This window comes from Pelodiscus sinensis, unplaced genomic scaffold, assembly GCF_049634645.1.
Source record: "Pelodiscus sinensis isolate JC-2024 unplaced genomic scaffold, ASM4963464v1 ctg124, whole genome shotgun sequence".
NCBI lineage: Eukaryota > Metazoa > Chordata > Testudines > Trionychidae > Pelodiscus > Pelodiscus sinensis.
Genome location: NW_027466050.1, coordinates 67,367 through 91,448, shown reverse-complemented (window position 1 = coordinate 91,448; position 24,082 = coordinate 67,367). Strand labels below are relative to the sequence as shown.

The 24,082-nt window shown below is 65.9% G+C and overlaps 1 protein-coding gene across 5 annotated transcripts in view; it reads right to left on the bottom strand.

Annotated features, from left to right (window-relative positions):
• Positions 1 to 6,016: 6,016 nt before the first annotated feature.
• FGFR4 (fibroblast growth factor receptor 4) overlaps positions 6,017 to 24,082 on the bottom strand; it is a 40,881-nt gene continuing 22,815 nt past the window's right edge. For 3 of the 5 annotated variants that reach the window (XM_075918722.1, XM_075918725.1, XM_075918726.1), the window contains 15 exons: positions 23,486 to 23,734; positions 17,221 to 17,298; positions 14,042 to 14,250; positions 13,787 to 13,910; positions 13,131 to 13,354; positions 12,782 to 12,920; positions 12,518 to 12,687; positions 10,082 to 10,227; positions 8,765 to 8,886; positions 8,553 to 8,663; positions 7,317 to 7,507; positions 6,960 to 7,082; positions 6,654 to 6,725; positions 6,243 to 6,555; positions 6,017 to 6,157 (listed from right to left, as the gene is read on the bottom strand). In XM_075918722.1, the coding sequence (XP_075774837.1) occupies positions 6,340 to 6,555; positions 6,654 to 6,725; positions 6,960 to 7,082; positions 7,317 to 7,507; positions 8,553 to 8,663; positions 8,765 to 8,886; positions 10,082 to 10,227; positions 12,518 to 12,687; positions 12,782 to 12,920; positions 13,131 to 13,354; positions 13,787 to 13,910; positions 14,042 to 14,250; positions 17,221 to 17,298; positions 23,486 to 23,734 (2,174 nt within the window). In that variant the 3' untranslated portion in view covers positions 6,017 to 6,157; positions 6,243 to 6,339. The remainder of the gene's footprint in view (positions 6,158 to 6,242; positions 6,556 to 6,653; positions 6,726 to 6,959; positions 7,083 to 7,316; positions 7,508 to 8,552; positions 8,664 to 8,764; positions 8,887 to 10,081; positions 10,228 to 12,517; positions 12,688 to 12,781; positions 12,921 to 13,130; positions 13,355 to 13,786; positions 13,911 to 14,041; positions 14,251 to 17,220; positions 17,299 to 23,485; positions 23,735 to 24,082) is intronic. The other 2 variants (XM_075918723.1, XM_075918724.1) reach the window with 2 other exon arrangements.

Sequence of the window (24,082 nt, the reverse complement as noted above, 5' to 3'; positions counted from 1 at the left end):
CCCTGGCACTGGAGGGGGTTCAATTAACAGGCTGCACCCTGCGCCCCGGGCACTGGGGGGGTCAATTAACAGGCTGCACCCCTGGCACTGGGGGGGGTTAATTAACAGGCTGCACCCCGGGCACTGGGGGAAGGGTCAATTAACAGGCTGTACCCCGGGCACTGGGGGGGTTCAATTAACAGGCTGCACCCCGGGCACTGGGGGGGTTCAATTAACAGGCTGCACCCTGCGCCCCGGGCACTGGAGGGGGTTCAATTAACAGGCTGCACCCTGCGCCCCGGGCACTGGGGGGGTTCAATTAACAGGCTGCACCCCTGGCACTGGGGGGGGGTTCAATTAACAGGCTGCGCCCTGCGCCCCGGGCACTGGGGGGGGGTCAATTAACAGGCTGCACCCCTGGCACTGGGGGGGGTCAATTAACAGGCTGCACCCCTGGCACTGGGGGGGGTTCAATTAACAGGCTGCGCCCTGCGCCCCGGGCACTGGGGGAAGGGTCAATTAACAGGCTGCACCCCGGGCACTGGGGGGGTTCAATTAACAGGCTGCGCCCTGCGCCCCGGGCACTGGGGGGGTCAATTAACAGGCTGCACCCCTGGCACTGGGGGGGTTCAATTAACAGGCTGCACCCCTGGCACTGGGGGGGTTCAATTAACAGGCTGCACCCCGGGCACTGGGGGGGGTCAATTAACAGGCTGCACCCCGGGCACTGGGGGGGTCAATTAACAGGCTGCACCCCTGGCACTGAGGGGGTCAATTAACAGGCTGCACCCCTGGCACTGAGGGGGTCAATTAACAGGCTGCACCCCTGGCACTGGGGGGGGTTCAATTAACAGGCTGCGCCCTGCGCCCCGGGCACTGCGCCCTGCGCCCCCCGCTCTCCTGGCCCCGCCAGCACCGGCACACGCCTCTCCTGGCCACGGCCGTGGCCCCCCAGCGCCCCCGCTCTCCTGGCCCCCCACACGAGATCACGGTGCCGCCAGCGTCCGAACCGCGAGTCCTTGCGCCTCCAGGCAGGAACGCTGAGGCTGAGCCTCCGGAGCCCTCCTGCCTCCCCGAGCGCAAGGGAGTCTCAGGCTGTCGGCTCCGCGCCGTGTCCCCGCAGCTACCCCCAGCGCGCTCACTGCCTCGCCCCCGGCTCCTCTGGCAGGGCCCCACCGCGCCACGGGCCACGCGGCCTCTGCTAACCCGAGGGGCGCCGCTTTCCACGAGGGCTCGGCCCGCCCTGGCTGGGAGCTCGGTCTGATCTTCCTTCCTGCCCCCAGGCCCACCCTGGGTCCCACTTCCCCGGCCCCTGCTCTGTCTGCACGGGGTGTCTGAGCTCAGGGCCTCGCCAGGGGGCTCGGGACAGGCTGTGGCTGTGGCTGCGGTTCCCCCCGACGGCGTCTTGTCCCCGGGCCGCCTTCCAGCCACCGGGCCGAGACTGGCCGCTGTGGACGCCAGGGCGCGGGCCGGCTCGGTCGAGTGCACGGAGCGTGGCCGCGCCGCACGACAGGGCGACGTCCTGCAGCCTGGGCCTGCACCCACCCCTGCCACCGGGCGCCGGCCGGCACGTGCGCTGCCCGTCGGAGGAGCCGGCCCCATGTCCAGTGCCTGCGTTTCGGGGGCGCCTGGAGGAGCCGACGGGAGCTGCTCTGGGAGACCCCTCCGGCCACGGGCGTGGCCACCAACGCAGCTTCTGGGCCGGGGCCAGCAGGGCGGGCTGGGACTGAGCAGCCCGCTGCCCATCGGCACCAAGGCCACCTCCCCCAGCCGCCCGGGCGACAGGGGCGCACCCGGGGCTGCAGCTCCCCGGCGGCCAGCAGGTGGCGCTCTCAGCCTGCGCCATTTCCAAGGCGGGCGCCCCCCCCCCCCCCCGGGCCGGCCCCCCAGGCTCCCAGAGCTAGTCCCCCCCAGGGGCTGCCAGAGACCTGGAGCACAATCACCTCCAGCACATGCCTGCCCCTGCCAGTCCCACGCCCGGAGCCGGGGCCTGCCATGCACGGCAGGGTGCCCAGCTCATGCCACTGGTGCCAGGGCCGGGCCACGCCCAGCAAGGGGGGAACATGCCCGGCTTTCTGTTCCTGGAAGCCGGTTAATCTGCCATGGATCCTCGTGCGAGCCCCGGTGCCAGGGGGCGGGGGAAGAGCGCTTGGGCCTCCCTCGTGCCTGGTTTGGGGAAGCTCTCAGCTTCTGCTGCGCCCCGGAAAGGCAGCTCACGCCCCCCGGTGGCCAGCCCGCCCCCAGCAGGCCTGGCAGGACGCGCTGCAGAGGGCTAAGCCGTGAGTGCCAAGCAGCTGGGCAGGGCCAGGGGAGCCCAGGGGTGTGCTCAGCTCTCCTGTGCAGGCCTGGGGCGGCCCCGACCCTGCCCCCAGCGGGGCGCAGCCTGGCCCCGCAGCCCAGCAGAGAGATGGGGCCGTGGCGGGCAGGCGGGAGGCAGAGCTGGGCAGCGTCCCAGGCCTGCGGGTCTCCGGCTGGGAGAGCGCGTGTGGGAACAGGAAGCCAGCGGGATTTACCGGCTGTGCCGCAAATCCTCTGGCACAAAAGCGGCCTGTTCCCGGGACAGGCTGTCGGCGGCTCAGCCGCACTTGCTGTGCCCGCGGAGCCGGCGGATTAAGGACAATTGGTTCAGCCCTGACAGAAAAGATCAGGAATGTTTGACAATAAAACGCTCCAGCTGCTGTGGGCTCGCTGGGCCCCACCCCCGCTCAGCTGCAGCCCCCACGCTGCTCCCACGCACCCCCGGCCCTGCGGCCTCAGCAGCCACTGCACCACGCCCAGCACAGACCAGCCCGCGTCCCCGGCAGGGCCTTGCCCACCCCACGAGGGGGCTGCCCAGCTCCCCAGCACTGGGATGGCGCCATTCGACAGGCTGCATGGGGGCTGTCCTGCCAGCTCACCCGCAACAGCCACTATGGGGGTGAGACCCGCAGGCGCCAGGGGTAGCTCAGCCCTCTGCCCGCTGAGCAGCCGTGGGCCCGGACTCCGCCGCAGGAAGGGCCCTGACAGAGCAGCGACTGTGGCACCAGCTTCTTCCCTGGCCCGCCAGCCCCCTGCCAGGCCCAGGGCAGGTGGGGAGCCGGGCCTGCTTGCTGCTCACCCCCGCCGCCCGCCTGGGGGGAGGCCTGCCGGCTCCTGGCACAAACACTGCCCCTTGTGTCCCTCCACCTGCCCGGGCCTGGCGAACGTTCACTGAGCCCCTCCCCACAGCTGCCAGTGGCCCCGGGCCGGGGACGAGGGAGGGAGACACCAAGTGAGCTGGGAAAACAGGGCACCTGACACAGGGCGCTCCCAAGCCGCGTCCTTCCCCGCCCCACACTGAGCACCAAGCAGAGGGCAGGGAGGCTGAGCACCGGGCAGGAAGCAGGGCGGGGCGTGGGGCGTGGCGGGCACGGGGACAGGCAGCGCTGTGGGGCAGGCCGTGGGGCGTGGCGGGCACGGGACAGGCAGCGCTGTGGGGCAGGCCGTGCGGCGTGGCGGGCACGGGGCAGGCAGCGCTGTGGGGCAGGCCGTGGGGCGTGGCGGGCACGGGACAGACAGCGCTGTGGGGCAGGCCATGGGGCGTGGCGGGCACGGGACAGACAGCGCTGTGGGGCAGGCCGTGGCGGGCACGGGACAGGCAGCGCTGTGGGGCAGGCCGTGGGGCGTGGCGGGCACGGGACAGGCAGCGCTGTGGGGCAGGCCGTGGGGCGTGGCGGGCACGGGGCAGGCAGCGCTGTGGGGCAGGCCGTGGGGCGTGGCGGGCACGGGGCAGGCAGCGCTGTGGGGCAGGCCGTGGGGCGGGGCTTCTAGCACCATTTCTGGTCAAACACCTTCTCCTGGCCCAGGGTGGCTCTTGCCTGCCCCGGCGCCCGCCCGCCCTGCTGGCTGCCAGGCTCTGCTTTGTCCGTGGCTCGGTGCCCGGTCCCAGGCTCTGGTCGCTGCTCTGTGGCTGGGCAGGGCCTGCCCGTCTGCCTGCATGAGGAGGCGCAGGAATTGCCAGTGCGGAGGGCAGCTGCCCAGGCGCCGGAGGGCAGGGCAGAGCTGGGGAGCGGGCTGGGAAGGGTAGCTCCAGCCAGGCGGGGGTAGGGTGCCTGCGGGAGAGGGGGGAAGGCAGACACCCGCCCCTGCCCAGCAGCACCCGGAGGAGGATGCACCCGGCCAGGCTTTGCTGTGACGGGCCGGGCAGCTCGGGGTGCCAGCGGGCGGGCGGGGAAGGGCTGTGTGACCTCCAGGGCCGGCCTGCCAGGGAGTGGTACGGGCACCACTCACAGCACAGGGCCAGCAGCCCGCGCGCCTCGCCCAGCTCTCAGGGACCCGCGGGCAGGGACGGGCGGCGCGGCGCCTCGAGGGCTCCCCAGAGACGCGTCACCCTGAGAACCACCCGTCGGAGCAGAGCGCCCCTGCCTGTGCCGAGCCCTGAGCCGCAGTCCCCTAGTGCTAGGAGCCGCCCTTCGCCCACCTGGCACAGCTGGCACTGCCAGTCAGCCCCCGCCCCGACTCCCACCTGCACCGTGAGGGGCAGCTGGGTGCCCTGCCCTGGGCCACGCGCTGCCACAGGCGCTGACCCCAGTGCCCAAAGAGCTGGACTGTGCTTGCGGGAGCAGGCTGACCCCGCGGGGCAGAGGGGGACCAGGCCAGCCAACACCAGATCGCCAACCGCCCCAGGCTGCCAGGGCCTGGCCCCGCCTGCCTCTCTCGGGGGCCGGGAAGGGCAGCTGCAGCCGCAGCTGGCGGGGGAGGCTCCTGCAGCTAACGGCCCCGCGAAACCCAATGCTGCCCAAGCGAGGCGAGTCCCCGGGGACGGAAACCCGAGCCCAGCAGGGCCTGGGGCTAGGGACAGCTGCAGCCCCGGCTGCTGGGTGCCCAGGCTCTGGGCAGAGACCCAGCCGGAGCAGGGGGCTCCAAAGCGGGGCCCCAGCACGAGGCTGCAGCTGGAATTCCCCGCAGGGCTGGCACTGCCCGCCCCCCAGCAAGCCATGGGGCGCTGTGGCAGGGGCTCCGGCAGGCGGCTGGGGGGGCAGTCTGCCCGGACGTTCTTCCCAGCCAGAGCAGGCTGGCAGCTGCGGGATCAGGTTCGGGAGGCGCTGGGAGCGGAGGTCACGGTGGCTTAGGGCCGGAGCGGCTAAGGCAGAGCAGATGTGGCCGCCCCGCCCCCGCCCAGGACACAGGTGCATCGGGCCCTGCTCGGAGCCAGCAGTGCAGGGGCTCCCGGCCGCGTGGCCCGACTGGCCCTGGCAGCTCCGCGGGACGGGGCAGGAGGGGACCGGCCAGGGCAAAGCAGCAGCGCTTGGCCTGGGCTAGGAACAGGGCCGGGGTCCTGCCCCCCAGGGTTGGGCCAGCCCGGCTGCGGCTGGCGGGGCCCTGGCTGCAGGAAGCAATTCTGCCCCCTGCCAGCTGGGCACTGAGCCAACGGGCAGGAGCCGTGGGTCTGCACCCCCCCCCCACGGGCCCTGCCCCGACCCACGGGGCACCACCCTGCTGGGAGGGCAACGGTTTCCCCTCCCCCGGCCTGACTACACCCCACCGTTGTGGGGAGGGGCCTACTCGCCCCCCGCCCAGCCCTCTAGGCAGCGGCATGGGGCAGCCCCCCAGCTCCCGCCTCAGGCCAGGCGAGTCTGCAGCCCCTCTTCAGGCAGCCGGATGGGCCCGGGCCTGGCTTGTCGGCTCCGGAGCTGGCGTCCTGGCCAGAGCCAGCTGCCGCTTTGGGGTGCCACAGGCAGACAGGGACAGGGACAGGGACCCGCAGCCACAGCGGGGATGAGGGGCGGCCCGGGCCCAGGACACACAAGGCAGAAGCCTCGTGAGGCAGGCGAGGAAGGAGGGGGCTGGGGACATCCCCACAGGAAGGGTCTGGGCTCGGCCCCCGCCTGGCAGCAGCCCCCGCCCTGCCCCGGGGCATCCAAGAAACCTGCAGCCAGAGGCTCTATTCCAAAATAATTTATCCAGCAAGATTTCAGTGCCCGGGGGGACACTGCTCTGGTGGCTATGTACAGGGCTGGGGTGGGGCCCTCAGAACGGCCTGGCCTCGGGGGAGCCGCGCCAGCCCCGCGGCCCTGGCGCCCTCCCGCTGTGGTAGGAGAGGCAGGGGGCGCCAGGCAGGGGCTCGTGGGTGAAGACAGAGTCGTCGGAGGAGCAGGTGCTGCCGGTGTCCCTCGCAGGAGGGGGAGTACTGCTCGAAGGGCATGGCCAGCTCCAGGTACTGCGGGAAGGGAGAGAGCCGTCGGCTTGCGGGGCGCTGCCCGGGCAGGGAACCCGACACAGGGAGGCGTGCTCGGCCAACCTACCTCCTCCGAGACAGCTGCCAGGGTCTTGTCCAGCCCCTCCACCAACTGCTTGAAGGTGGGGCGCTGGGTGGGGGCCCGCGTGCCAGCACTCCCCGCATCAGCACGTACCTGGAAAGCAGGACAGAGCCGTCAGCCGGAGCAAGCCCTCCTCCCCCCCGGGGCAGCGGCACTCACAGCTCATGTGGTGCAGTTGGAGGGCTTGTCCATGCGGTGCCCTTCCTTCAGCAGCTTGAAGAGCTCCTCCACTGGGATGCCGGGGTACGGGGAGCCCCCCAGCGTGAAGATCTCCCACAGCAGAATCCCAAAGGACCACCTGGGGACAGAGCAAGGGTCAGGCCTGGCACGGCCACGGGAGCCCCAGCGCCCATCGGCGTGTTCCCCGCTAGCCCTGGCGGGGGCGCCCCGGCTCACACGTCGCTCTGGTGCGTGTACACTCTGTCGAACAGGGCCTCGGGCGCCATCCACCTTCACCGGCAGCCGGCCCTGCGAGACAGCAAACCTGAGCCACGGCTGCTGCGCAATGACGGCCGCCTGGCCCCGCCCCTCGGCCCCCGCCCCTCCCATCAGCCCCGCCCCTCCCATCAGCCCCGCCCCTCCCATCACCCCGCCCCCGGCCCCGCCCCTCCCATCAGCCCCGCCCCTCCATCAGCCCCGCCCCTGCCCCGCCCCTCCCATCAGCCCCGCCCCCGCCCCGCCCCTCGGCCCTGCCCCGCTCACGTTGCTGGTTTTCTTATAATAGTCGATGTCGTGGACGTCCCGGGCAAGGCCGAAGTCGGCGATTTTCAGCACGTTCTCCTCGGTCACCAGCACGTTGCGGCGGGCCAGGTCCCTGTGGACGCACTGCAGGGAGGGGACAGAGCCAGACGTTTGTCGTGGGACTGGCCAAATAACCTCTGACCTCCCGCCACGGCCTGGCACCCGCACCCAGGGCTGGGCTGGGGGGCCCATTAGCAGCCCCCACAGGGAGCCCCTCCGCCATGTCCACTCTGGGCAGCCCCTTGGGGGAGCCTGTGCCGGGCAGTGCCCAGCCCCTCTGCCCCGGAAGGAGCTGGAGCAGCCTGGGCGCCAGCTCACCCTCTTGGACTCCAGGTACTCCATGCCACGGGCCACCTGGTAGCTGCAGGAGACCAGGTCCTTGAAGGAGAGCTGCTCCTCGGGCATGGCGCGCACGTCGAAGGTGTAGTCGGGCGTGGGCGGGCGCCGGGCGCGCAGGTATTCCCGCAGGTTCCCCTTGGAGGCAAACTCCACCAGCACGAACAGCGGCCCTGCCGTGCGGCCCGGCCCCGTCAGCCCCGCCAGCTCCGGGGCCCGGCTCAGCCCCCCGGGCACGAAGGGGGGCAGCGCCCCCGCCAGCCCCAGCCTGCTCTGCCTTTGCTCAGATGTGAGCAGCCCCCAGACCCCTCAAGCGTGGCAGCGACCCCTCCCAAATACAGCAACCCTCCCTGTTCCACCCTGCACGAGCCCGGCAGCCCCTCCCGCACTGAGCCCGGCGGCCCCTCCCCCACACACCTGGCAGCCCCTCCCGCACCGAGCCCGGCAGCCCCTCCCCCACACACCTGGCAGCCCCTTCCGCACCGAGCCCGGCAGCCCCTCCCGCACCGAGCCTGGCAGCCCCTCCCCCACACACCTGGCAGCCCCTTCCGCACCGAGCCCGGCAGCCCTTCCCGCACCCAGCCTGGCGGCCCCTCCCCCACACACCTGGTGCCCCCTCCCCCACACACCTGGCAGCCCCTTCCGCACGGAGCCCGGCGGCCCCTCCCCCCCACACCTGGCAGCCCCTCCCACACCCACTGGCCAGCCCCTCCCGCACCGAGCCCGGCAGCCCCTCCCGCACCCAGATCGGCGGCGCCTCCCCCACACACCTGGCAGCCCCTCCCGCACCCAGCCCGGTGGCCCCTCCCACACCCAGCCCGGCGGCCCCTCCCCCACACACCTGGCAGCCCCTCCCGCACCCAGCCCGGCGGCCCCTCCCACACCCAGCCCGGCGGCCCCTCCCCCACACACCTGGCAGCCCCTCCCGCACCCAGCCCGGCGGCCCCTCCCACACCCAGACCGGCGGCCCCTCCCCCACACACCTGGCGGCCCCTCCCGCACCCAGCCCGGCGGCCCCTCCCGCACCCAGCCCAGCGGCCCCTCCCCCACCGAGCCCGGCGGCCCCTCCCGCACCCAGCCCAGCGGCCCCTCCCCCACCAAGCCCGGCGGCCCCTCCCGCACCCAGCCCAGCGGCCCCTCCCGCACCGAGCCCGGCGGCCCCTCCCGCACCCAGCCCGGCGGCCCCTCCCCCACCGAGCCCGGCGGCCCCTCCCGCACCGTCCTGCGTGCAGACTCCCAGCAGGTTGATGATGTTCTTGTGCTTGTCCATCAGTTTCATCATCTCCATCTCGGAGATCAGGTCGGCCAGGTCCTTGTCTGTGGCGCTGTCTGGGGGTGCAGGGAGACGGTCACGGGGGGCAGGGGGGCTGCCCAGGCAGGGCTGAGACGGGAGCCCCCGCCCGGGACACGGCCCGGAACAGCACCGTTACCTTTGAGCATCTTCACAGCCACCGTGACGGCTCTGTCTGGCCTGGCTCTGTCCAGCCCGTAGGCCTCGGCTCGCACCACCTGGCCAAAGCAGCCCTCGCCTAGGGGCTTGCCCAGCACCAGCCTGCGGGGAGACCCTTGTGAGCGGCAGGAGGGGGGCCATGGCCGGCAGGCCCGGCTGAGCGAGGCAGGGCGCCCCAGGGAGCCCCAGGCCCGGCTGAGCGAGGCAGGGCGCCCCAGGGAGCCCCAGGCCCGGCTGAGCGAGGCAGGGCGCCCCAGGGAGCCCCAGGCCCGGCTGAGCGAGGCAGGTGCCCCAGGGAGCCCCAGGCCCGGCTGAGCGAGGCAGGGCGCCCCAGGGAGCCCCAGGCCCGGCTGAGCGAGGCAGGGCGCCCCAGGGAGCCCCAGGCCCGGCTGAGCGAGGCAGGGCGCCCCAGGGAGCCCCAGGCCCGGCTGAGCGAGGCAGGGCGCCCCAGGGAGCCCCAGGCCCGGCTGAGCGAGGCAGAGCGCCCCGCGGAGCGCCAGGCCCGGCTGAGCGAGGCAGGGCGCCCCGCGGAGCCCCAGGCCCGGCTGAGCGAGGCAGGGCGCCCCGCGGAGCCCCAGGCCCGGCTGAGCGAGGCAGGGCACCCCGTGGAGACCGAGGCCCGGCTGAGCGAGGCAGGGCGCCCCAGGGAGCGCCAGGCCCGGCTGAGCGAGGCAGGGCGCCCCGTGTAGCCCCAGGCCCGGCTGAGCGAGGCAGGGCGCCCCAGGGAGCGCCAGGCCCGGCTGAGCGAGGCAGGGCGCCCTGTGTAGCCCCAGGCCCGGCTGAGCGAGGCAGGGCGCCCCAGGGAGCCCCAGGCCCGGCTGAGCGAGGCAGGGCGCTCCGCGGATCCCCAGGCCCGGCTGAGCGAGGCAGAGCGCCCCAGGGAGCCCCAGGCCCGGCTGAGCGAGGCAGAGCGCCCCAGGGAGCCCCAGGCCCGGCTGAGCGAGGCAGGGCACCCCGCGGAGCCCCAGGTCCGGCTGAGCGAGGCAGGGCGCCCCAGGGAGCCCCAGGCCCGGCTGAGCGAGGCAGGGCACCCCAGGGAGCCCCAGGCCCGGCTGAGCGAGGCAGGGCACCCCGTGGAGACCGAGGCAGGCCGGGGGCTCAGCGCCCCGTGGAGACGCAGGAGGGCTGAGCAGTCAGTCTGTGTGCACGTGGCTGGAAGGCTGCAGGGCCCCACGGAGAGCTCAGCAGAGCCGCCCAGAGCCCGGTCTCAGAGCCGCGCGCGGGCTGGGACACACCCGGGCCCCACACAGTGGGGCAGCACGAGGTGACCCCCCGTCTGCCGGGAGCCAGGCCCTACTTGTATCGGGGGAACTCCCAGGCGGGGTCCAGCGGCAGGCCGAGCTCCAGGACCCCTGCCAGCATCGGGGTGCAGCTGGACGAGAGGCGGGCGACTCGCACCAGGGACGCGCTGGACTTTCCCGAGCAGCTCGACTCCAAGGAGAACTGTGGGAGACCCAAGAGCCCCCCTGTCAGCACCAGGCAGGCCGGCGGGGGGTGCAGGGCCCAGCCCTGGGGAGGAGAAAGAGGGGAAAGGGGGCAGGGCTGGGCCCCAGCAGCTCTTTGGGGGTGTTGCTGGGCAGCGCCGGTTCCTGGTGGCCGGGGGGGGGTTGCCGGGCAGCGCCGGTTCCTGGTGGCCGGGGGGGTGTTTGCCGGGCAGCGCCGGTTCCTGGTGGCCGGGGGGGGGTTGCCGGGCAGCGCCGGTTCCTGGTGGCCGGGGGGGGGTTGCCGGGCAGCGCCGGTTCCTGGTGGCCGGGGGGGGTTGCCGGGCAGCGCCGGTTCCTGGTGGCCGGGGGGGGGGGTTGCCGGGCAGCGCCGGTTCCTGGTGGCCGGGGGGGGGGTTGCCGGGCAGCGCCGGTTCCTGGTGGCCGGGGGGGGGTTGCCGGGCAGCGCCGGTTCCTGGTGGCCGGGGGGGGGGGGTTGCCGGGCAGCGCCGGTTCCTGGTGGCCGGGGGGGGGTTGCCGGGCAGCGCCGGTTCCTGGTGGCCGGGAGGGGGGTTGCCGGGCAGCGCCGGTTCCTGGTGGCCGGGGGGGGGTTGCCGGGCTGCGCCGGTTCCTGGTGGCCGGGGGGGGGTTGCCGGGCAGCGCCGGTTCCTGGTGGCCGGGGGGGGTTGCCGGGCAGCGCCGGTTCCTGGTGGCCGGGGGGGGGGTTGCCGGGCAGCGCCGGTTCCTGGTGGCCGGGGGGGGGTTGCCGGGCAGCGCCGGTTCCTGGTGGCCGGGGGGGGGGTTGCCGGGCAGCGCCGGTTCCTGGTGGCCGGGGGGGGGTTGCCGGGCAGCGCCGGTTCCTGGTGGCCGGGAGGGGGGTTGCCGGGCAGCGCCGGTTCCTGGTGGCCGGGGGGGGGTTGCCGGGCTGCGCCGGTTCCTGGTGGCTGGGGGGGGGGGGTTGCCGGGCAGCGCCGGTTCCTGGTGGCCGGGGGGGGGGTTGCCGGGCAGCGCCGGTTCCTGGTGGCCGGGAGGGGGGTTGCCGGGCAGCGCCGGTTCCTGGTGGCCTGGGGGGGTTGCCGGGCAGCGCCGGTTCCTGGTGGCCGGGGGGGGGGTTGCCGGGCAGCGCCGGTTCCTGGTGGCCGGGAGGGGGGTTGCCGGGCAGCGCCGGTTCCTGGTGGCCGGCAGGGGGGTTGCCGGGCTGCGCCGGTTCCTGGTGGCCGGGGGGGGTTGCCGGGCAGCGCCGGTTCCTGGTGGCCGGGGGGGGTTGCCGGGCAGCGCCGGTTCCTGGTGGCCGGGAGGGGGGTTGCTGGGCAGCGCCGGTTCCTGGTGGCCGGGGGGGGTTGCCGGGCAGCGCCGGTTCCTGGTGGCCGGGGGGGGGGTTGCCGGGCAGCGCCGGTTCCTGGTGGCCGGGGGGGTTGCCGGGCAGCGCCGGTTCCTGGTGGCCGGGGGGGGGGTTGCCGGGCAGCGCCGGTTCCTGGTGGCCGAGGGGGGTTGCCGGGCAGCGCCGGTTCCTGGTGGCCGAGGGGGGTTGCCGGGCAGCGCCGGTTCCTGGTGGCCGGGGGGGGTTGCCGGGCAGCGCCGGTTCCTGGTGGCCGGGGGGGGGGTTGCCGGGCAGCGCCGGTTCCTGGTGGCCGGGGGGGGGGGTTGCCGGGCAGCGCCGGTTCCTGGTGGCCGGGGGGGGTTGCCGGGCAGCGCCGGTTCCTGGTGGCCGGGGGAGGTTGCCGGGCAGCGCCGGTTCCTGGTGGCCGGGGAGGGGGTTGCCGGGCAGCGCCGGTTCCTGGTGGCCGGGGGGGGGTTGCCGGGCAGCGCCGGTTCCTGGTGGCCGGGGAGGGGGTTGCCGGGCAGCGCCGGTTCCTGGTGGCCGGGGGGGGGTTGCCGGGCAGCGCCGGTTCCTGGTGGCCGGGGGGGGTTGCCGGGCAGCGCCGGTTCCTGGTGGCCGGGGGGGGGTTGCCGGGCAGCGCCGGTTCCTGGTGGCCGGGGGGGGTTGCCGGGCAGCGCCGGTTCCTGGTGGCCGGGGGGGGGTTGCCGGGCAGCGCCGGTTCCTGGTGGCCGGGGGGGGTTGCCGGGCAGCGCCGGTTCCTGGTGGCCGGGGGGGGTTGCCGGGCAGCGCCGGTTCCTGGTGGCCGGGGGGGGTTGCCGGGCAGCGCCGGTTCCTGGTGGCCGGGGGGGGGTTGCCGGGCAGCGCCAGGCGCCGGCTGCAGCCAGAGGGCAGTGCAGGTGGCGGCACAGCGAGGACAGCCGGCCCTTGCAGCCCAGCGCAGAGCCGCGACCCGCGGGGGGCGGCTGCAGGCTCCCTCCGGCCCCGCACGTACCTGGCGGACGAGCGGGAACTTGGAGAGCCTGTGTACGGCCAGCGGCTGCTTGCTGGGCCGGGTCTGCACGCGGCACCGCGCGGCGATCACCAGGCCCATGGCCAGCGCCAGCGAGCCCGACGTGTAGATGACGATGTCCGTGTAGCTGGTGTCTGGGGCCTCTGGCTCCTCTGCCACAGAGCGAAGCCAGTGAGCCCGGGCTGGGGCGGCCAGGAGGGGCCCTGCCTCCTCCCTACGCACCGCCCCGGCCAGCCTGCCCCTTACCGGGCAGCACGGTGAGCCAGGCCGACTGGTAGGACAGGCCGATGGAGTTCCCAGCCAGGCAGGTGTACTCGCCGGCATCCTCCGCGGAGACGTTGTGCAGGTAGAGCACCTCCACCTCCGAGCTGTTAATGTCGGCCGTCTGCGGCAGGAGAGACGCAGCCTCAGGGCAAAGCCAGAGCCTGTCTGGGGGGGCGCCGAGCTCCGTGGGCCAAGCCGAGCCTGCCCAGCCCCTGGACTGGCTCCCCGGGGCCCAGCTCCTCCTGCCGGCAGCTCCCCGCTCTGCCAAGGCCGCGGGCTCGGTGGGCGACGCCGGGAGGGGCTGCTGCAGGGCTCGGCGCCTGGCGCTTACCTTGAGCACCTGGACGTAGGGCACGCCGTCGGGGCCGGAGCTGCTGCCGTTCACCTCGATGTGCCGGAGCCACTGGATGTGGGGCTGGGCGTCGCTGTACACCTTGCAGAAGAACTCCACGTCGCTGCCCACCACCGCCGTGGTGTTGGCCGGCAGCCCGGCCTGCAGGATGGGCCTGTGCGGGGACCGCTCTGCCCGGGGAGGAAGGGGGCAGCATCGCCCAGCTGCGCCCAGCACGAACCCCGGGGGCAGAGCAGGGCACCTGGGCTGTGAGCCGCTCGCTCTGTGCCCTGGGCAGGGCCAGCCCCTCTGCACCTGCTCCCCAAGCTCTCCTGCAGCCCCACGCCTCCCACGCCCATCTGTCCACCTCCCGCCTTGCCCTGGCACACACCAGAGCCACTACAGCCGCAGCGCCCTGCCAGGAATCCCCCCGCCCCCAGCGGCTGGCAGAGGGGCGCAGAGGCGTGGGAGGCGGGTCAGGGACAGGACCCAGGAGACCTCCAAGCCCTGTGACGCTCCAGGATCGGCGCCCTGGTGCCCAGGCCGCATGGAGACACCCCCGCCGGGACACAGGGCGCTCGGTGTGGCCCCGAGGCTGCGGGAAGCCCGAGTCGGTGCCCCTGGCCCAGGGCTGCCCACGCAGGGAGAGGCCTCACCGAGGACGTCGAGCAGGTAGCTGTAGTGGATGCTGCCAGCCTGGTTCTCCACCAGGCAGGTGTAGTTGCCGCGGTCGGAGGGCACCACGCTCTCCATGACCAAGCTCCAGTGCTGCGGCCGGAGCTGCGAGAGAAGGGGCAGCGCCAGGTGAGGGGGGCAGAGGTGCCTGCTGCCGCCCGGCCTCCCCCCGCACAGCTGGTGGGCAGTGCCGGGCACCGAGGGCACCCCAGGGAGGGGCTGGACGGGGGCCTTACCCGGATGCCGCCGATGCGGTGCTCCCCCTGGAACTCCTGCCCGTTCTTCAGCCAGCGGATGCTGGGGGCAGGGCTCCCCGAGGCCGGGCAGCGGAACTTGACCGTGTTTCCCGCGGGGACAGCGTACAGCTTCTTATCCATGCGCTGCGGGTGCGTCCAGTACGGCGCTGGGGGAGACGGTGTGCCAGGGGCCAGCATAGGTGCCAGGTCTGGAGAGGCCCCAGTGCCACATGCCAGAGCTGCAGCCAGGAACACACCCACCCTGCGGCGGGGCAGTGCCCAGCCAGTGCTCATAGTGCAGTACCAAGCCAGCACCCACAATGCAGTGCCCAAGCCAGTGCCCAGAGTGGAGTGCCCAAGCCAGTGCCCACTACGCAGTGCCCAAGCCAGTGCACAGACTGCAGTGCCCAAGCCAGTGCCCACAACGCAGTGCCCAAGCCAGTGCACAGACTGCAGTGCCCAAGCCAGTGCCCACTACGCAGTGCCCAAACCAGTGCACAGACTGCAGTGCCAAGCCAGTGCCCACAACGCAGTGCCCAAGCCAGTGCACAGACTGCAGTGCCCAAGCCAGTGCCCACTACGCAGTGCCCAAGCCAGTGCATAGACTGCAGTGCCCAAGCCAGTGCCCACTACGCAGTGCCCAAGCCAGTGCACAGACTGCAGTGCCCAAGCCAGTGCCCACAACGCAGTGCCCAAGCCAGTGCCCACTACGCAGTGCCCAAGCCAGTGCTCACTACGCAGTGCCCAAGCCAGTGCACAAAGTGCAGTGAACATAAGAACGGCCGTACTGGGTCAGACCAAAGGTCCATCTAGCCCAGTGTCCTGTCTGCCAACAGCGGCCAGCACCAGGTGCCCCAGAGAGGGTGGACCGAAGACAATGATCAAGCGATTTGTCTCCTGCCATCCCTCTCCAGCCTCTGACAGACAGAGGCCAAGGACACCATTTTATCCCCTGGCTAATAGCCTTTTATGGACCTAACCTCCATGAAATTATCTAGCTTCTCTTTAAACTCTCTTATAGTCCTAGCCTTCACAGCCTCCTCTGGCAAGGAGTTCCACAGGTTGATTACATGCTGTGTGAAGAAGAACTTTCTTTTATTAGTTTTAAACCTGCTCCCCATTAATTTCATTTGGTGTCCTCTAGTTCTTCTATTATAGGAACTAATAAATAACTTTTCTTTATCAGCCCTCTCCACACCACTCATGATTTTATAGACCTCTATCATATCCCCCCTCAGTCTCCTCTTTTCTAAACTGAAAAGTCCCAGTCTCTTTAGCCTCTCCTCATATGGGACCCGTTCCAAACCCCTAATCATTTTAGTTGCCCTTTTCTGAACCCTTTCCAAGGCCAAAATATCTTTTTTGAGGTGAGGAGACCACATCTGTACACAGTACTCAAGATGTGGGCGTACCATAGTTTTATACAGGGGCAGTAAGATATTCTGGGTCTTATTTTCTATCCCTTTCTTAATAATTCCTAGCATCCTATTTGCCTTTCTGTCCGCCGCTGCACACTGCGTGGAAGTTTTCAGAGAACTGTCCACGATAACTCCAAGATCTCTTTCCTGATTTGTCGTAGCCAAAATTAGCCCCCATCATACTGTAAGTATAGTTGGGGTTATTTTTCCCGTTTTGCATTACTTTACACTTATCCACATTACATTTCATTTGCCATTTTGCTGCCCAATCACTCAGTTTGGTGAGATGATCTTGGAGTCCCTCAGGGTCTGTCTACACTACCCCGCTAGTTCGAACTAGGCTGGTAATGTAGGCAACCGCACTTGCAAATGAAGCCCTGGATTTGAATTTCCCGGGCTTCATTTGCATAAGCCGGGTGCCGCCATTTTTAAATCCCGGCTAGTTCGAACCCCGTGCCGCGCAGCTACATGCGGCACGGAGTAGCTAGTTCGGATTAGGCTTCCTATCTGAACTAGCTGTACTCCTCGTGTAGCCACGCGGCACGGGGTTCGAACTAGCCGGGATTTAAAAATGGCGCCGGCCGGCTTATGCAAATGAAGCCCGGGAAATTCAAATCCAGGGCTTCATTTGCAAGTGCGGTTGCCTACATTACCAGCCTAGTTCGAACTAGCGGGGTAGTGTAGACAGACCCTCATAGTCTGCTTCTGTCTTGACTATCCTAAACAGTTTGGTATCATCCCCAAACTTCACCACCTCACTGCTTACCCCTTTCTCCAGATCATTTATGAATAAGTTGAAAAGGATTGGTCCCAGGACTGACCCTTGGGGGACACCACTAGTTACCCCTCTCCAATCTGAAAATTTACCATTTATTCCTACCCTTAGTTTCCTGCCTTTTAACCAGTTCTCAATCCAAGAAAGGACCTTCCCTCTTATCCCATGGCCATGGAATTTACACAGGGACCTTGTCAAAGGCTTTCCGAAAATCTAAGTATACTGTATCTACTGGATCCCCCTTGTCTGCATGTTTGTTAACCCCTTCAAAGAACTACGCAGTGCCCAAGCCAGTGCCCACAATGCAGTGCCCAAGCCAGTGCACAGAGTGCAGTGCCCAAGCCAGTGCCCATAATGCAGTGCCCAATCCAGTGCACAGAGTGCAGTGCCGAAGCCAGTGCTCACTACGCAGTGCCAAGCCAGTGCCCACAATGCAGTGCCCATTACACAGTGCCCAAGCCAGTGCCCAATACGCAGTGCCCAATACGCAGTGCCCAAGCCAGTGCACAGAGTGCAGTGCCCAAGCCAGTGCCCACAACGCAGTGCCCAAGCCAGTGCCCACAATGCAGTGCCCATTACACAGTGCCCAAGCCAGTGCCCAATACGCAGTGCCCAAGCCAGTGCACAGAGTGCAGTGCCCAAGCCAGTGCCCACCGTGCAGCGCCCAGCCAGTGATCTCAGCCAGCTGCTCCAAAGCGCTGAGATAGCCAAGGCAGGGCCAGCAGCACCACCAGTACAGCCCCTATGCCAGACAGAGCTCAGGCTGGGAACCCCGCGGCTGGGCACAGGCCAGGCATGGTCCCAGTCTGCCACCTGCCATGGGGGGCAGCAGAGGGAATGTGGGGTCTGCTGGGAGGGACGTTCCTGCAGAGAGAGGCAGGCGGGAAGGGGCTCTGCTCTCCTGGCCGCTTGAGGGACCCAGCCCCAACCTTGTCCCTCGCCTCAAGCTGCAGCGGGGGGGCCAGACCCACTGGCCCCGTACTCACCCCTGCGGTACGTGGGCTCCTCGCCGAGGGAGCCGTCCCCATTGCTGTCTTCATCGTCATCGCCGGACGCCAGCGAGTCTGAGAGGAAGCACCAGGCGTGGTGAGCTCCCGCCCCTGCCGTGCCAGTGCTGAGGAGCAGGACAGGGCACCGGCTTGGGGCGTGCACCCAGCTACGCCAGCTGCAGGGACATGGCAGGAGCGCTGGCTTGGCAGGCGGCGCTCCCAGCAGGGAGCGCTGTTGGGGTTTAACCAGGAGCACTGGCTGGGGGTGCTTTCAGCAGGGGGCACTGTGGGGCAGGAGCTCTGGCTGGGGGAGCTCTCAGCAGGGGGCGCTGTGGGGCAGGAGATCTGGCTGGGGGTGCTCTCAGCAGGGGGCGCTGTGGGGCAGGAGATCTGGCTGGGGGTGCTCTCAGCAGGGGGCGCTGTGGGGCAGGAGATCTGGCTGGGGGTGCTCTCAGCAGGGGGCGCTGTGGGGCAGGAGCTCTGGCTGGGGGAGCTCCCAGCAGGGGGCGCTGTGGGGCAGGAGATCTGGCTGGGGGTGCTCTCAGCAGGGGGCGCTGTGGGGCAGGAGATCTGGCTGGGGGTGCTCTCAGCAGGGGGCACTGTGGGGGCAGGAGCTCTGGCTGGAGGAGCTCTCAGCAGGGGGCGCTGTGGAGCAGGAGATCTGGCTGGGGGTGCTCTCAGCAGGGGGCGCTGTGGGGCAGGAGCGCTGGCTGGGGATGTCTACCAGCAGGAAGGTAGTTGGTGGGGGAAGGGTGTTCAGGTACACTGGTCCCAGGCTGTTCCAGCAGGAGGGGCTGTGGGGACCAGGGTGGGAGTGCTGGCTGGGGGCTGTCCCAGCAGGGGGCGCTGTGAACATAAAAACGGCCAGACTGGGGCAGACCAAAGGTCCATCTAGCCCAGTGTCCTGTCTGCCGACAGTGGCCAGCACCAGGTACCCCAGAGAGGGTGGACCGAAGATAATGATCAAGCAATTTGTCTCCTGCCATCCCTCTCCAGCCTCTGACAGACAGAGGCCAAGGACACCATTTTATCCCCTGGCTAATAGCCTTTTATGGACCTAACCTCCATGAAATTATCTAGCTTCTCTTTAAACTCTGTTATAGTCCTAGCCTTCACAGCCTCCTGTGGCAAGGAGTTCCACAGGTTGACAACACGCTGTGTGAAGAACTTTTTTTTATTAGTTTTAAACTTGCTACCCATTCATTTCATTTGGTGTCCTCTAGTTCTTCTATTATGGGAACTAATAAATAAGTTTTCTTTATCGGCCCTCTCCACACCACTCATGATTTTATAGACCTCTATCATATCCCCCCTCAGTCTCCTCTTTTCTAAACTGAAAAGTCCCAGTCGCTTTAGCCTCTCCTCATATGGGACCCGTTCCAAACCCCTCATCATTTTAGTTGCCCTTTTCTGAACCCTTTCCAAGGTCAAAATATCTTTTTTGAGCTGAGGAGACCACATCTGTACACAAAATGCAGGACTATGTAGCACTTTAAAGACTAACAAGATGGTTTATTAGATGATGAGCTTTCGTGGGCCAGACCCACTTCCTCAGATCAAATAGTGGAAGAAAGTAGTCACAACCATATATACCAAAGGATACAATTAAAAAAAATGAACAAATATGAAAAGGACAAATCACATTGCAGAACAGGAGGGGGATGCGGGGGGGGGGGGGGAAGGAAGGAAGGTGAGTGTCTGTGAATTGATGATATTAGAGGTAGGGAGAGTGGGATGTTTGTGAGTTAATGGTATTAGAGGTGATAATTGGGGAAACTATCTTGGTAATGGGTGAGATAGTTCAAATGTTTGTTTCAACCATACGAAGAAACTCGCACAGATACAGACAGACATCAGCTTTCTATCCAAGTGCAAGAAGATGGACATCATACCCAAAGGACTGAAAGTGAACAATCCATTAAGATCAACATACTGCACTGACTACAGTGAAAGACTCTGCCTCACACTATCCAAGAAATTAAGAAACCACCTGATAAGTATTTTATACAAGAAACAGAAAACCATCAAGAATGACATTTCTAACTTAGATCGTCTCATCTCAAGACAAACATCCACACCGACTGACACCTTGCAAGACTTTTGTTCCACCAGACAAGAAATCTACTATACACACTTCTATTCCCTACAACAAAGAAAAGACAATAAATTTTCTAACCTGCTCCATACCGCTGGCTACAACAGCAACTGCCTCAACCCACCGGATAATATTGTTAACCTCTCCAGCTACAAACTCAATCCAGCAGAAAAGTCTGTCTTGTCCCGGGGTCTCTCTTTCTGCCCCACGTCCCCCACAAACTGGATACAATTTTGTGGTGACCTTGAGGCTTTTTTTCGCCGCCTCCGTCTCCGAGAATATTTCCAAACCACCAATGAACATCAATCTGACCTACCAGATCCCCCCTATCAACACCAAAGGAAAAATAATTCTATATGGACTCCCCCTGACGGTCGGAATTACAATCTGGATTTCTATATACACAGCTTCCGCAACAACGCACAGACTGACATTATTCGCAAACGACAACAAGCGACACACAATCTTAGCCGCGCTGAACACCATGCCATCCAGAGTCTCAAAAACAACCTGGACATTATAATCAAACCAGCTGACAAAGGGGGTGCTGTGGTCATTATGAATAAGGCCGACTATAACCAGGAGGCAACCAGACAACTCTCGAACACCACATTTTACAAACCTCTCCCCTCTGATCCCACCTTGGAATACCAAAAGAAACTACACTGTCTCCTTAAAAGCCTCCCCACAGCTACTCGGGAACAAATCCACACAGAATCACCTTCTGACCCCCGACCAGGATTGTTCTATCTGCTTCCCAAGATCCATAAACCTAGACACCCCGGACGTCCCATCATCTCTGGTATTGGCACGCTCACTACTGGTCTATCCAGCTATGTAGACTCTCTCCTCAAACCCTACGCAACCAACACCCCCAGCTATCTCCGAGACACTACTGACTTCCTAAGGAAACTACAAAACATCGATAACCTCCCCAATAATACCATCCTTGCCACCATGGATGTAGAAGCTCTATACACCAACTTCACACATGAAGACGGATTACAAGCAATTAGAAACACTATCCCAGAGGACACTACTGCCAACCTGACAGCAGACCTATGTAACTTTGTTCTCACCCACAATTATTTCCAGTTTGAGAACAACTTATACCTCCAGATCAGCGGCACAGCCATGGGTACACGCATGGCCCCACAGTATGCTAACATCTTTATGGCTGACCTAGAACAACGTTTCCTCAACTCCCGTCCCCTTTCACCCCTCCTCTACCTATGCTACATCGATGACATCTTTATGATCTGGACGCATGGCCAAGAAACACTGCAGATATTCCACAGAGATTTCAACAACCTACACCCCACCATTAACCTCAGCCTGGACCATTCTACACGAGAGATCCACTTCCTGGACACCACCGTACAAATCAACAATGGAAAATTAGACACCACTCTCTACAGAAAACCCACCGACTCATACAGTTACCTACATGCTCCCAGCTCCCATCCAGAACACACCACACGATCCAGCGTCTATAGCCAAGCCCTTCGATACAACCACATCTGCTCTAATCCCACTGACAGAGACCAGAAGCTTCAGGATCTCTACCAAACATTTATATACCTCAACTATCCACCCAGAGAAATAAAAAAGCAAATTGAAAGAGCCAGACGAATACCTAGAAACCATCTACTTCAAGACAGACCCAAGAAAACCAACAATAGAACACCACTTGTCATCACCTACAACCCCCAACTTAAACCTGTCCAACACATTATCAATAAACTACAGCCTATACTGGAACAGGATACCATACTCCAAGAGGCTCTGGGAGACAGACCCATAGTCTCCTATAGACAACCACCTAACCTCAAGATGATTCTTACCAACCACCACAGGACATACCACACTAATACCAACCCTGGTACCTTCCCTTGCAACAAACCCCGTTGCCAGCTTTGTCCACATATTCATTCTGCTGATACCATTATTGGACCTAACCAAGTGAGTTATAAGATCAAGAACACATATTCCTGCGCATCCAGAAATATAATCTATGCTATCATGTGCCGAAAGTGTCCGTCTGCTATGTACATTGGACAAACATCTCAGACACTTCGCCAAAGGATTAATGCCCACAAAACAGATATCAGACAAGATCACAAAGAGAAAACAGTTTCTTGCCATTTTAACCAGAAAGGACACTCTCTAAATGACTTAACCACCTGCATTCTGCTACAAAGACCTTTTACATCTGCACTTGAAAGGGAATCCTCTGAACTGTCATTCATGTTAAAATTCGACACTTTCCAAAAAGGACTCAACAATCATTTGAACTATCTCACCCATTACCAAGACAGTTTCCCCAATTATCACCTCTAATACCATTAACTCACAAACATCCCACTCTCCCCACCTCTAATATCATCAATTCACAGACACTTACCTTCCTTCCTCCCCCCCCCCCGCATCCCCCTCCTGTTCTGCAATGTGATTTGTCCTTTTCATATTTGTTCATTTTTTTTAATTGTATCCTTTGGTATATACGGTTGTGACTACTTTCTTCCACTATTTGATCTGAGGAAGTGGGTCTGGCCCACGAAAGCTCATCACCTAATAAACCATCTTGTTAGTCTTTAAAGTGCTACATTGTCCTGCATTTTGCTTCAGCTACCCCAGACTAACACAGCTACATTTCTATCACATCTGTACACAGTATTCAAGATGTGGGCGTACCATAGTTTTATACAGGGGCAGTAAGGGTACGTCTACACTGCATCCCTAGTTCGAACTAGGGATGCAAATGGAGACAATCGAAGTAGTTAATGAAGCGGGGATTTAAATATCCCGCGCTCCATTAACATGATCTCGCCGGCGCGCTAGTTCGAATCACAGCTGATTCGAACCAGGAAGTGCGCGCCGGGACGCGGTAGTTCAGACTAAAGCCCTTAGTCCGAACTAATGTTACTCCTCTGATTCGAACTAGCGCGCCGGCGAGATCATGTTAATGGAGCGCGGGATATTTAAATCCCCGCTTCATTAACTACTTCGGTCGTCTCCATTTGCATCCCTAGTTTGAACTAGGGATGCAGTGTAGACTTACCCTATGATATTCTGGGTCTTATTTTCTATCCCTTTCTTAATAAATCCTAGCATCCTATTTGCCTTTTTGACCGCCGCTGCACACTGTGTGGAAGTTTTCAGGGAACTGTCCACGATAACGCCAAGATCTCTTTCCTGATTTGTCCTAGCCAAATTAGCCCCCATCATACTGTATGTATAGTTGGGGTTACTCCTTCACTGCAGGGAGGGGGCGGGAGCGCTGTGGGGAGGGGGCTCTGGTTGGGGGCTGTCCCAGCAGGGGGCGCTGTGTGGAGGGTGTGGGAGCGCTGGCTGGGGGCAGTGCAGGGAAGGGATGCTGGCCAGGGGCTGTCCCAGCAGGGGGCGCTGCAGGGAGGGGGCGCTGTCCGGGGGGCTGTCCCAGCAGGGGGCGCTGCAGGGAGGGGGCGCTGTCCGGGGGGCTGTCCCAGCAGGGGGCGCTGCAGGAAGGGGGCGCTGTCCGGGGGGCTGTCCCAGCAGGGGGCGCTGCAGGGAGGGGGCGCTGTCCGGGGGGCTGTCCCAGCAGGGGGCGCTGCAGGGAGGGGGCGCTGTCCGGGGGGCTGTCCCAGCAGGGGGCGCTGCAGGGAGGGGGTCACTGTCCAGGGGGCTGTCCCAGCAGGGGGCGCTGCAGGGAGGGGTCGCTGTCCGGGGGGCTGTCCCAGCAGGGGGCGCTGCAGGGAAGGGGCGCTGTCCGGGGGCCTGTCCCAGCATGGGGCGCTGCAGGGAGGGGTCGCTGTCCGGGGGGCTGTCCCAGCAGGGGGCGCTGCAGGGAGGGGGTCACTGTCCAGGGGGCTGTCCCAGCAGGGGGCGCTGCAGGGAAGGGGCGCTGTCCGGGGGCCTGTCCCAGCAGGGGGCGCTGCAGGGAGGGGGTCACTGTCCAGGGGGCTGTCCCAGCAGGGGGCGCTGCAGGGAAGGGGCGCTGTCCGGGGGCCTGTCCCAGCAGGGGGCGCTGCAGGGAGGGGGTCACTGTCCGGGGGGCTGTCCCAGCAGGGGGCGCTGCAGGGAGGGGGCGCTGTCCCAGCAGGGGGTGCTGCGGGGGGCAGGAGCGCTGGCAGCCCACAGCGGGGTGGCCCGTGACTCTTGCCCCCGGGCCGGGGGCAGGGCTCTTACCCGCGACGGAGATGGTGAAGCTGCGCAGACGCTGGCCGGTGTCCTGCGCCCGGCACTCATACAACCCTGAGTCCTCGTAGGCGACGCCCGCGATCTCCAGCCGCCGCTGCCAGATGCGGAGGCGCCCGCCTGGGGCGAGCGGCCTGGCCTCCTTGTACCAGGCGATGCCCAGGCTGCGGTTGGCGTCACAGAGAAGCTGCAGCACGCGCCCGGGATCCAGCAGGAGGTGCTGCTCCGTCTCCAGCAGCGCTGCCAGCACAGGGAGGAGACTGAGCCAGGCCGGGGGCAGGTGGCAGGACCCTGGCCCAGGCTGGGACGCCTGCCCTGCAGGGGGCAAGCTGGGCCCGTGGGGCGGCGTGTCCTGTGGGGCTGGCCCTGCCTTTGGCAGCAGCTCCAGGGAGGAGGCCACTGGCAGGCGAGGATTTATTCCCCTTCCCCCCCACACAGCTGCCGGGCCGGGCCCTGGGGGCCAGCACAGGGTTCCTGCTGGGGGGCAGGGGCGGATTTCTGCATCCCAGAGCCAGGCTGCCCACGTCACTGGCTCCCCTTCCCAGGGGCCCCAGGATGAGGCGTGTCCAGCGTCACGCTGGGGGGAAG